This window comes from Sebastes fasciatus, chromosome 13 (assembly GCF_043250625.1).
Source record: "Sebastes fasciatus isolate fSebFas1 chromosome 13, fSebFas1.pri, whole genome shotgun sequence".
Lineage (NCBI taxonomy): Eukaryota > Metazoa > Chordata > Actinopteri > Perciformes > Sebastidae > Sebastes > Sebastes fasciatus.
Genome location: NC_133807.1, coordinates 2824962 through 2838280, shown reverse-complemented (window position 1 = coordinate 2838280; position 13319 = coordinate 2824962). Strand labels below are relative to the sequence as shown.

The 13319-nt window shown below is 42.4% G+C and overlaps 1 protein-coding gene across 1 annotated transcript; it reads right to left on the bottom strand.

The window, feature by feature from the left end:
• Window positions 1-1445: 1445 nt before the first annotated feature.
• nags (N-acetylglutamate synthase) lies at window positions 1446-12765 on the bottom strand. Its single transcript, XM_074655023.1, has 8 exons — window positions 12280-12765; window positions 11171-11451; window positions 8666-8879; window positions 7957-8137; window positions 6858-6897; window positions 6520-6651; window positions 3205-3387; window positions 1446-2109 (listed from the first exon to the last, which is right to left on the bottom strand). Exons 1-8 carry the CDS (start codon window positions 12733-12735, stop codon window positions 1950-1952), a joined length of 1647 nt encoding a protein of 548 aa, XP_074511124.1. The 5' UTR covers window positions 12736-12765; the 3' UTR covers window positions 1446-1949.
• Window positions 12766-13319: the final 554 nt, after the last annotated feature.

Sequence of the window (13319 nt, the reverse complement as noted above, 5' to 3'; positions counted from 1 at the left end):
TTAATTGATTTCCAATAATACATATATACATACATTTGCATAAAGCAGCATATTTGTCCACTCCCATGTTAATAAGAGTATTACATACTTGACAAATCTCCCTTTAAGGTACATTTTGAACAAATACAAAAGGTGTGATTAATTGCAATTAACAATGGACAACCACGCTGGCTGACCTGCAACGAATCCTGGTTGAGGAATGGAATGCCATCCCACAGCAACGTGTGACCAGGTTGGTGACCAGCATGAGGAGGAGGTGCCAGGCTGTTGTGGCCACGTATGGATCTTCTACCGCTACTGAGGCTCCTGACGGTGTATTAAATGAATAAAGTGTAAAACTGCCAATATGTCTTGTTTGTTCCTTGTTACTGATAGAGAGTTCAATCATCCAATCCACCAAACATCTCAAAACAAGAGTCAATACCAACAGGAGAATACACTGTTTACCATTGGCAGAGAATTTTGGCACATCTGTTCAAAATGTACCTTTAAAGAGAAATTTGTCAAGTATTTAATACTCTTATCAACATGGGAGTGAGAAAATAGGCTTGCTTAATGCCACCAAAATTTAATGGATTGTTCATTGTGCCACACCCTAACCCTCCAAAAGATTTCATTCAAATCCATCGCGGACTTTTGGAGTAATCATCCAAACAGACAAACCAACAAATAAACAAACAAACCAACGCCAGTGAAAACGTAACCTCCTTCCTAGACCTTCGGCCTTGGCAGAGGTAAAAATACCCCTGTTGGTATTTAAAGGGCCAGTGTGTAGGATTAAGGGGGATTTATTCGCTTTTCAACACACTTGTAAAGGGAAGGTTGAGCGGAGGAGTATTCAGTTGTGAACAACAAATCTGTGTTGAAATCGGCAAAAGGAGAGCTAGTTAACGTTAGCTGTTAGAAGCCGGTGGGCAGCGGAGTTCGCACATAGGATAAATTTGACTTTAGGACTATCTGCCAGAACTGGTTTATTTGAACCCAAACCAGGATCTTTTCCTAAACCTCACCAAGTAGGTTTGTTTCCTTAACCTGTCAGAAAGGGCTTTCTGCCAGAAATCCCTGAAAGCAAACTTCTCCCATGTAAATAATGCACCTAACAGCAACGTTAACGAATGTTTCACTGGGTTACATTATGGTGCGTTCATTCTCTGCTCTGTAAAAATTAGCATTAGGTGAAGGTAAATTACAATGCTATCATGATGTGTTCAAATGTCATCTTGTAAAATGTAGTTTTTAGAGATAAACTTGAATAAATCCAGTCGTTTGAAGGACATGTTTTCACAGCAATATGAAATAGATGGAGGGAATTATGACCTGTTTAACTTCCTAACACTAGCTCTAAGCAGCCGACAATAATGCATACTTACAACTACTAATGCAACGCTTCTGTAGAAAGCAATCAGAGTTGGTGATTGTTGAAACAGTGGAAAGACTTGACCAAGACAGTTTTGATGAGTTTTATTTTGTTTCTGTCAAGTGCATTTTACAATGATCAGCAAGGTAAAATTACTGTTTCTGTCAATGGAGTCTGGTGGCTTTGAGGAGAGCATATGAACTGTATGTTTTGTACGTTACTAAATTATAATAATTGCTTAAATTCCTGTTGATTTTATTTATTTTTTAATAGGTCTCTTCCATTTAGGACAAGTAAGTTTTGCTATCGGGCAAGTAAAACATCTCATCTACTTGCCGAAAGGGCAACTGGCTGAAAAAGCTTAATGTCGAGCCCTGCAATTACTGGAATGCTAACCCCGACTTTAAAAATAGAGGATGATTTATAGCTATTCAAAATACTGCAAGTATGAAATTCTCACTGTAGCTTTGGTTTTCAAGTTTCAAGGTAGGGAAAAACTCAAGGAAAAAAGGTCCAGTCAGAGCAAAGACAAGAAAACAATCTTCATATCAGAGTCAAGGAGCAACACAAGCAGCAGCTGGAAGGAGGTGGTTCAGGATCCTGCAGAGGCGGTGAGAGAGGAGACATGGAAAGAGTCTGGCAGGTTCTTGGTGTACTCCACCAGCTCATAGGAATCCCTGATGTCCGTCAGACCGAACCAGAACACGGTCCATGCCCCATTGACAAAGCTGCCATCACAATGTTTAAAGTACCTGAACAGAAAGAGAGAGAAATATCACATGTCAAATGACCAATGTTGTAACAAGAGTAAAGCCTCATCCACACCAGGAACGTCAGCAGTGCGTGGCGGCTGCGTTACCTGTTGTTTATTATTTCGGCGTCCGTGTTAACAGGTTGCGTCTCACGCACGTCTCAGATGCGTCTCCTCTAGAGAATAGAAGTCTCGCCTATTTTTGGCGTGTGTGTTCACAGCAACAACAGACAGTGAAAGTGATCTATTGACTTTATGTTGACATCATACCAGCAACATCACTACAATTTCAATGTCTATCTGTAGAATATGTCATGGAGATGAAAAAAAGTAAAGACTTATTTTTAAATCAACACTTCCTGCTTTGATTTCAAAATAAAAGCCCTCAAGCATTTTTTTCCATGGACAGAATTCCTTCACTTGTTAACACAAGGATTTTATTCTGAAATATGAGCAGTCAGTGCTGTGGAACATGCAGTGACTTAGAGAGCACCGTGAATTGATATAGTATGGGGATTAAATCAACACTTACTGCTTTCATTTCAAAATAAAAGCCCTCAAGCGCTTTTTTTTGTGGACAGAATTCCTTCATTTGTTAACACGAGGCTTTTATTCTGAAATATGTGACGGACAGTGTTCTAGAACATGCAGTGACTTGGAGAGCTCCATGAATGAATATAGTACTGAGTTTTAATTGTGGATTATTACTATTATTTACAAATTACCACACGTTTCTTAACCTTTCTCTGTCTAAAATAAATATAAATGTGTATAAATATAAGTGTGCTAGGCTTTGAAGGAAATTTTACATAGTGGCCAAACGGTGGTACCAAAGAACACATATCGCTAAGAAGTGAAAGTCAATTGTTCGTTTCCATTGCAACATCAGTGCCCAACGGCAGAGCTACGCTTCCGCCATTTTGGACTGAAAGGGACTACCGTTTGCATACTATTATGGATACACTCCCAAGTTTTTGATATCTACCTCTTGCTACTACATGGTTTGAAGTCGCTTTGGAGAAAAGTGTCTGCCAAATGAATGTAATGTAATAATAATGGAACTGCCAACATGAGTGTCTTAAAATGTGTGTCTTACCAGGGGTTGATCCTGTTGGTGGCTCTAGACCTCCAGAACAGTTTGCCCAGGTCCTGTCTGATACATTCCCACAGGATGTGGCTGGTGCCCTGACCCTGCTTACTGCTGCTCACCACAAACTTGTCGAGGTAGGGAGTGCCGCTGTTCACCGGCTCCATGGTGATGATGGCTGCCGCGCTGTAGCTGGAGGGACAGAGATACAAAATAATCAGGAGAAAGGTTCACTGGGTTTAGATTCTCTAGTGCAGCGCCCATACAAAACATGCTCGTACCTAGGCCTGTGTATTGCTGCTTGCAGCCCTTCTCGAGAACTGCTCATACAAACAACATCACACTCGACACGGTGCTTCCTTGGGTCCTGAGCAATACATCTGCCATGACATAGTTGTGCCACACACCAAAGTCGTGGTTACTCAGAAACACCGGTGAATTAAAGTCTGATTCACGGGTAAAAATAAACCCAAGTTCGGCTATTCGCAGTCAGAAACATTGCTGAAATACACTTAGCGGATGTATTCATTTTCAAATAGGCGTATTGGTCCCTTTTTTTTTTTACATAACCACTGTGGTTATAAATAGAGCATGGATTTAATTAGTGGAGGTATTTTGTTGGGGGTAACATCATAACTCATCACACGTCTGACTGATATTGGTATCACCGGTGTTGCACTCACATGGTTCTCCTCATACCTCACCGACAGACTACAATTTGTGAAACTGGGTAATCACAGGTCAAGGTGCTCCGCTGTTTCACTGGGTGTCCCCCAGGGGTCAGTATTGGGTCCACTCCTGTTTATCATTTACCTCCTTCCCCTTGGCACTATCCTCCATCATCACAATGTCCGATTCCACTGCTATGCCGATGACACACAGGTCTACATTTCAACTGCACCCACTGCAGCCCTGCCACCCGCCTCCCTCACCACCTGCCTTCAACACATCAGGAGCTGGATGAGCAGGAACTTTTTAAAACTCAACAGCCATAAAACTGAGGCCCTGCTCATCGGCTCCAAGAACAACATCTCCAAAACTCAACACACCACTGCTCAAAACATCACCATTGATGGTTTCCCAGTACCGTTCTCCACCCATGTCAAGAGTCTTGGGGTCACCCTGGACAGCACACTCTCTTTTTCATCTCACATAAAAAACATCACCCGGACTGCCTTCTTCCACCTCCGCAACATCTCTAGACTCCGTCCATCACTATCCCACTCCAGCACTGAAATCCTGGTTCACGCTTTTGTTACATCCCGGATCGACTATTGCAACGCTGTCCTCTCTGGCATTCCCATCAAACTACTCAACAGACTCCAAATCATTCAGAACTCTGCCGCCCGGATCATCACCCGCACCAAATCCTCCGACCACATCACCCCCATCCTCATCCAGCTGCACTGGCTCCCTGTTAAATCCCGGATCGACTACAAAAACCTTCTGCTCACCTACAAAGCCCTCCATAACCTCGCCCCCACCTACCTCACAGACCTCCTCCAGGAGTACACTCCCTCCCGTTCCCTCCGTTCATCATCAGCCGGACTTCTGACCACCCCCACCTCACGCCTCAGCACCATGGGAGCCAGGGCATTCAGCTACTCTGCTCCCAGGTTATGGAACTCACTCCCCCCACACATCCGGCAGTCTGACAATATCACATCTTTCAAATCCCTCCTGAAAACCCACCTGTTTAAACTGGCCTACTCTCTCTAGAACTCATCATCACCCATCCTATGTGTTTGTACAAATATGTCTCTGTCATGTCCTGTTGTTTTTATATTGTTTTTTATCTGTCTATGTTTTAACAGATTTTTGTAAGGTGTCCTTGGGTGTCCAGAAAGGCGCCACTAAATAAAATGTATTATTATTATTATTATTATTATAAGTTAGAGGGGCAAATATTTGCACAATTTGAGCTGCAATGGCAGAGTGACGCTGTTCCTGGAGGCTATCCACTCATGCTTGTTGACTCCAGGGGAAGTGGAGAAAAGTTCCGTATATCCAGCAGCATCCATGTAATTTTAGTATATCCAGCATCCAGCAGCAAAAGTGATGACAAATATTGCCCAGAAACCCTCACAGGTACTGCATTTAGCATAAAAAACATGCTCAAATCATAACATGGTAAAGTCAAGCGTAACAGGCAACAACAGCTGTCAGTGTGTCAATGTGCTGACTTGACTATGACTTGCTCCAAGCTGCATGTGATTATCATAAAGTGGGCATGTCTGTAAAGGGGAGACTTGTAGGTATCCATCAAACCCATTTTCAGGTCAAGGGACCCCTTTGAATGGCCATGCCAGTTTTTCCTCGTCAAAATGTAGCTTGTTTGGAGCGTTATTTAACCTCCTTCGCGACAAGCTCGTATGACATGGTTGGTACCGATGTATTCTTTAGGTTTTCTAGTTTTGTATGGTTCCATCTTCCCTCTAGTTTTAAAACTGAGCCTGCTACCCCCTAAAAATCAAGTTGCGTTAATGTGTCGTTAAATGTGTCGTTAAAATGTATTAGCGTTAATTTCGTTACCATCACGTGATGCTCAATAGCAGATATACTGTATGCAGAGTGATTACTTCGATCTTTAATGTTGGATGGCTGTGTCTCTGGCCTTTCTGGTCAAGCTTCGGCTGCAGGGCCGCAGGTTTCCACCCAGCGCCGCGCACGCCGGCTGTGACCCACCGTCCTCCCCATGGCAATTTCCGTATTAACTTTATGGTTCTCCGGGGTTTAAATCTGTATTGCCAAATATCTTGCCAAGTATAATACAAACATCCTGTGTGTGTGTGAAATCTGACTCCTGCTACTCTGAGCTGAGACTCCACTTTCAATTTCAGTTTGTAGCGTCTGTCGTCAGACTACCTATTGATAACACGGTGCTGATATGCGTGAAAAAAACTAAATGGGTTTTATTTCTATAAAAAAGTAAAACAACGGTGGGCAAGTAATGTAATCGGAGTATGCCCGAACACCACTTAATACCAGTAACACTGACTACCGCGGCAAGCCTAGTGTACGATATGCTCGGATCAACTGCAGAGCCCTGAAGCCCCGCCCCCACTGCTGCACAGAGCATGTTCACTCGTTTATTCAAAGTTTATTCATATTTGATGTGTCCAAACTGCACCACATTCAACGCTGCACGTCCTCTGGGATCCGCCAAGTGGGACATAGATCGGATGAGCGGTTCTCGAGATGCGAAGGACACACGGACAGACAGACAGACAGACAGAGTCCTTGCTTTATAGTCAGATATATTAGACATACTTGCGCCCACAAGCCTTGGTTTAGTAAGAAAGACAGGATGTATACATTACTCACGCTTCAGAGAGGTAGATGGAGTGCAGTCGTCCTTTCAGAGAGTCGATGTAGTCTCGCCTCAGAGTTTTATCAAATGACTTGTTGATGAGAACCAGCAGACGCTCAACATCAATCCCATCCAGAGAGCTGTACCTGCACACACACACACACACACACACACACACACACACACACACACACAAGTTACTCGAAATGCAATAGAGGAGCCATATGCAGTGTGTGCTCTATTTGTGAAGGAGAAAGCAACTAAACTCTTTTAAGGAGGTAATTTTGGTTTATGACTTTAAGGAATTTAGGGTTACTTAAGGGTCAGATTACTCATGTTTGTCTGTACTTACCGATGTATGGGGTCTCCGTTTTTAAAGAGTGTTCCAGACCCTGAGCGAGAAACACAGACAGGAAGAACAAGCACTTATAGAAATAGCATTAACATATAAATTCATGTTACGGCTGGGAAACACAGGGAACGTCAGAAGCGTGGTGGCTGCTTGGCGTGGTGGCTGCGTGATTCATGCGTCGGGTGTTCACACCAGCTGCATTTCAGCTGCGTGTCTGCTGCGTTTCTGCTGCTGCAGCTGCTGCTGTCAGCCCTTTCTTTTTACATAGAGTTTGCCTTTTAATGGCCATTTCATTTCATTATAAATATAATTTATATTTATTTTAGACAGAGAAAGGTTAAGAAATGTGTGGTAATTTGTAAATAATAGTAATAATCCACAATTAAAACTCCGTACTATATTCATTCATGGAGCTCTCCAAGTCACTGCATGTTCTACATTACTGTCCGGCACATATTTCAGAATAAAAGCCTTGTGTTAACAAATGAAGGAATTCTGTCCACAGAAAAAACGCTTGAGGGCTTTCATTTTTAAATGAAAACAGGGAGTGTTGATTTAAACCCTATACTTTATCAATTAATTTTATTAATTTAATTTAATTAAAAAATTTTTTTATCTCCGTAACATATTCTACAGATAGACATCGAAACTGTAGTAATCTTGCTGGTATGATGTTAATATACAGTCAATAGATCACCTTCACTGTCTGTTGTTGCTGTGAGACGTGCGCGGCACGCGTCAAAAATAGGCGAGACCTCTATTCTCTAGAAGAGACGCAGCTGAGACGCACGTCTCACACGGGCGGTGTGGCTGCTCTAACCCGGACGCCGTAACAAAAAATGACAGGTAACGCAGCCGCCACGCGCTCTTGACGTTCCTGGTGTGTCCCAGGCTTTAATCGTTGAGTTGTCAGAACCCCCCCCCCACACACACACGCACACACACACGTACACACACACACACACACACACACACACACACACACACACACACATATGGACCAGTGCCCACTTGGGTTACACCTCAAAATAGACCGCTCTCCATGTATGTGTGTGTCTGCATGTGGGAGAATGGTAGGAGGGTCGGTCTGTAGTCTCGCCTCTGTGGCTGAACAGCTCGGTCAGCAGCGTGTCCGCGGACGTGATCACCGCAGACGACTCAGTCAGCAGCTGGTTGAGCAGTCTGGCTATGGCCGTCACTCTGCGGCGTTTGGCAGCGCTCAGCCACGCCGCCGTGGACAAACCGGGCAGGTCGCTAGGCAACGACACTATGTCCAGCACCTGTAACACACACACACAAAGTGTTCAGGAGAAGTTGGTACAAGACCTTTTATATGCAGAAGGGATGGGGGGAAAAAATAGATTCACCTATGTATCACAATTGTTTTTTTTTACTATTTTGAAATAGATCTTTTTAATGCCAGAATCGATGTACAGTATTTGCTTCATTTGAGTCTATGCAGAGGTAGAAGGAAGTTACCGCTTTTATTGTTGTAGTCAGAGAAATATGACGTCATATCCGTTCCGTATCCGTCAACCAAAACAAACCGCAAATGTGAAACCGCAAACATTTTTACTGTATTAATTTAGATATTTTCCAAAGTAAAAGTCCCTAGAAGTGTATGATTGAACTTTTCCCCATGGTCTAGTGTTAAAAAAGTTCACAAAAATCCCAATCAATCGTAATATCGAACTGCAATACTTAAAAATCGTAATACATATCGATCGATAAACCTGAGAATTGATACACAAACTATTTATCTACTATGTCTACGGTAACACAATCAGAGCCGGAGCCAACCGTCGTGCCTTGTTTTCTCGGCTGCGGAGACCTCCCGAGTTGTTCAGGAACATGACTTTGTGGGGTTGCAGAGCTCTGGAAATAGCTGCCGTCACCTCCGTCGGGTCCAACATTACCGAGCAGCCCCGCCCGTCCCTCCCCACCGGACAAACCAACGGGATCGTCCCGCAGTTCAGACTCCACTGGAGAAGGCTGATGTCCACGGCGACAGAGGGTGGAGCACTGGGTGATGAAGACAGGGTCAGAAGGATGTTAGAGGAGAGGAAGGAAGGTTGGGATGAAGAGAAAGCATGAAAGGATGGAAGAAAAGCAGTGAAGGAAAACAGGTGTCATGTTAGGGGGAAAAATAGATGTGTCTGTTAAAGCAGCACTGCCTTTAGTAGACATTTTATGTTTTCCAATAAATTCATAATATCAGTAATAACAAAATACTAATGTGTTTTTAACAGTGTTAATATTGTTTAGGCATATACACCACAATACAAATTAGATTTAGGCTAGTGCTGACTGATAAATCGTATTTTCATCGTCATCGTGATATGAACATGTTCAATAAACACATCGCAACAGACTGCCTGAAACGCAATGAATAAGAAAAATCATTATATTTAGGGATGGTTACTGAAACCCGGTATTAAATGGGCACCGAGGCTCAACAAGCATAAACATGATGCAACCGTTGAACATGTAGAAAAGTGATATTTCCATCTGCTCTGTCCGCAGTCTCTCATCCACCGCCGCTATGTTTACACGAGCACAGCGCGCTAGCTTGGCGGCTAATACCAGATTGTTACAAACAAGTGTTTTTGTTGAGTTGCCTCTTAGTGAAGGCTCTGAATGACTTTAATTCCCTCTAGTATTTTATTGTGAAGAGTGGAACGGAGGGAGTGAAGCGGTGATGCGCTGTTGCTGACACGGTTGGAGTAATGAAGTTGTTGCCGTCCTGGTGCAGACTACGGAGCCTCCGTGTTGTTATTCATTTATTTCCTTCATAAAGTACAGGAGCAGCGTAACCCTCGGCTACACAAGCTAACACAAAAGCTGTCTGTTTGTAGTCGAACTGGTTAGCTTAGTTTGCCACGTCTCTTAAAATGATTCATCTCCATGACAACTGAGCAATCTTCACTGCTGATGAGGACCATGTGATAGGGTTCAAAGCTTTGTAAAGGCTAGTAAGTGGACCTTGAGTTGAGATTGTATTGTCGTGTATGTGCATTCAATGTTTTGCCTACTGTACCTGCTAGAAAAGTTGACCTTTGGGGAGAATGAAGTTCTAGTTGAGGTACATCAGGTTATGGTTTGGTCAACACATACTGGTCAAGGTAATGGTGAAGAACATGAATGGCAACAAAAAGGAACTCTTAGCTCTGATAATACTGCTAGATTCTACAGGCAACTCTACAATGTTTGCGTCACTATTTTTATATCTGTTACTGTTACTTGCAATAATGAACGTATTATCAGCTCCATGCTAAAAAAAAACAATCATCACTGAAATACAATTAAAAACAAATACACTTACAGGCACATAACACAGTATGGCTGTGCTTTTATGGAGGACAGAACCTGCCAAAATCAAAAATAAATTAATTAATAAATAAATGACTATGAGCCGCTAGCTAGCATATAGGCATGCACCTTGACCCCATGACATACATTGAGTGACAGCCCCCTCATTTGCATAATTAGGCATTTATAAAGAAAAGAGTAAAGAAAGAAATAAGTTTGGGGGAATAAATAAGGGGTGATATGGAAGGGGAAAATCGTACAGAAATAAATAAATAAATGCATAAATACATACGAGGCTGCACGGCTTGCTGTGAGGCCCCTGTGTTAGAGGGTTTTCTCCGGGTTCTCAGGTTTCCTCCCACAGTCCAAAGGCATGCAGGTTCATTGTTGACTCAAAATTGCCCGTTGGTGTGAATGTAAGTGTGAATGGTTGTGTTTCTCTATGTGTCAGCCCTGTGATAGTTTGGCGACTTGACCAGGGTGTACCCCGCCTTTACCCAATGACAGCTGAGATCGGCTGCAGCCCCCCCGAAACCATGAATACGATAAGCGGTTATAGATAACGGATGGATGGATGGATGGATGGATAAATACATAATAATGAATTTAAAAATAATTTAAAAATAAATAAATTAATGCAAAAATAAATGTACAAAAAATAAATGCAAAAATAAATAAACAAATTTAAAAATTAATAAAATACATGAATAAATAAAAGGGGAAAATTAAACAGAAAAGTAAATAAATAAGGAAATTAATACAAAGATACATAAATAAATAAGCAAATTAAAACAGAAATATCAGTTTATGGCACTTTTTATCAATTAATTAATGGCTACATTTATTTTTAATATTATTTTTGCTAAATTTAATGACAGTTATTTATTTATCGAGTCATTTATTTAATTATTTTTGGGGATTTTGGAAGGTTCAGTCCTCCATACACACCTACAGCATCTTCTTCCCTGTGTAATATTAAGAGAATTGTATGTCTCAAACCTCACCTGCTCCCTCGTGGGGCTTCATGTAGTAGGAGGAAGGACTCAGCGGAGAAGAGTGGCAGGACGGTGGCCGAGTGCTGCTGCAAAGCCTCGGTCAGCTGCTGGCTCCGCTCCACCAGACCTCGGGTGCAGTGGGACCCGGCCACCGGTTCGGTGGGCCCCGTCTCTTCGTACTCAGACTGGCCCATCACCACCACGGGCTTCATATCCATCCGCTGCAGGAAGGAGAGCCCGAAGGCCAGGCTCTGAACCATTTCCCTGCTGGCAAAAACTGAGCCGTCCACCTGGAGAGACAGAGATGGACAGACAAAGATGGGAAGTGTTAGTTAGCACTGTCTCAAACTAAGTATCTCTCTTTTTAGTGTCTGAAGGCAAGCACATCAGTCCTTTCTCCTAACCCGCCTTGTATCACAGCAGCAGGTTATTGTTTAGTTTAATAGTGTCTTTTATGTTTTTAGGTTGATATCTGCATTTCATGTCTATTGTTTTGTCTTTTACTTGCTATTTTTTCTTTTGTTGTGAAGTACTTTATGCTCTTGAAAGGTGCTATATAAATAAACATATTATTAGTATTATTATTTTGTGTTTAATAAAGGTACAGTTTGGTCCAATGTAGCTTCATTTTCTTTTCACTGTTTTCAAAAGATAGGTCTCTAGTCATGTTTGTGTGGCTTTTTTTCTGTTAAGTTTCTTATTTTGTGGTAGTTAAGGGCCCCTCAGGTCCGACAGATTTAGAAACAAATAAAGAGTTATGCTATTTTTTATGTAGGGTATTAATTTATGAAATATAATATTGTACCTCTGGTACCTGCCAGCTTTCATATAGCCTACTATCTTGGACTTTATTTTTTTTATTGGGGAAAAAGTCAATTTTTACCACTTGTTAAAAAAAAACATTGAAACAGTAGCACATCATTTATTTTCATTTATGATTTTTCCTCAAATTAACATAATAACTAATTTAGAAGCGCCTACTATCTCATGACTTTGAAGTGGTGGAAATGGGCCTCCATACAGCCTATCCCCACACGTCAAATAGGCAGCATGTTCATATTAATCACAATAAATAGTTACTATGACTTAATAACATATTTTTAATTGAATAAAAGTACCTCCAGTACGGCAAAGGCAGTAGACTGAGCCGAAGTGGCTCTTTGGAACTGGGTCAGCCAGTACCGAGCCTCCCGAGGGTTTCCCCCAACTTCATTGAGGAAAGCCTTGACGTCCCGGTAGATCAGGGTCGGGTTGGCCAGCACATGTCTGTCCGCGGCGGAGCAATACCCCAGCTGCTCCTGCTGGGCCAAAGCTGCGGGTTTTCCTCTCGTGCCGGCCGCGTCGGCGCTCATCATTCGCCGCTGTTGACAGAACATCTTCCGCTGACCGTGGCCGGAGCTCCGGGTCAGCGCCGGGGGACACGGAGCCGACAGGTACTTTCCTGCCTTCACCATAGCCCGACAACCGGAGGCACCGCTGTTCACTTTGGCCATGTTACTGCCTGACAGAGCTCCGTCCGCGAGCTGACAGCCGGAATGTTGAATGTTGCTGCGTCGGCGATTCTCACATTTCATTAGACTGGGACATGCTGGGTGGGGGACATGGTGGGGGGGGACACACCATGGGGGCCACTTGTACCCGCTATGGGGATATATACCTCATCCATTCATTCATTCATTCATTCATTCAAAAAACAACAAAAGTCAGTGTATCTTTTGGTCATTTGATTTTTTTCTTTCACAAACGGATATTAAAAAACAAAAAAATTAGTGGTTATTTGATTTTCGTTTTAAAAAACAAAAAATAAAATTGAAATACAAGACGTTTTTCTTTCTCAGGGTCAAAAAGGGATGAACTAAACTTAAAAAACGGGTTGATTTTCATTTTCTATTTATAAAAACAAAAAATAAAATCACTAGAAGACAGAATATGAAAAAAACGCCCGCTTTTTTCATATTCTGCGACAGGAAGTTGCCATTTACAAAGTAAGAGCGCTTATGAGGACTGTGCTGTGTATGAGAGGGGAAAAGACATGACCCTGAGACAAACTCTTTTATTGTTTCAAAAAACTATGTACTGATCCATGTCCATCACCTTCAGTTACACAGCAGCACCGTGCTTTTTTCTCTCATACACAGCACCGTTTTTCGTTTCTGTC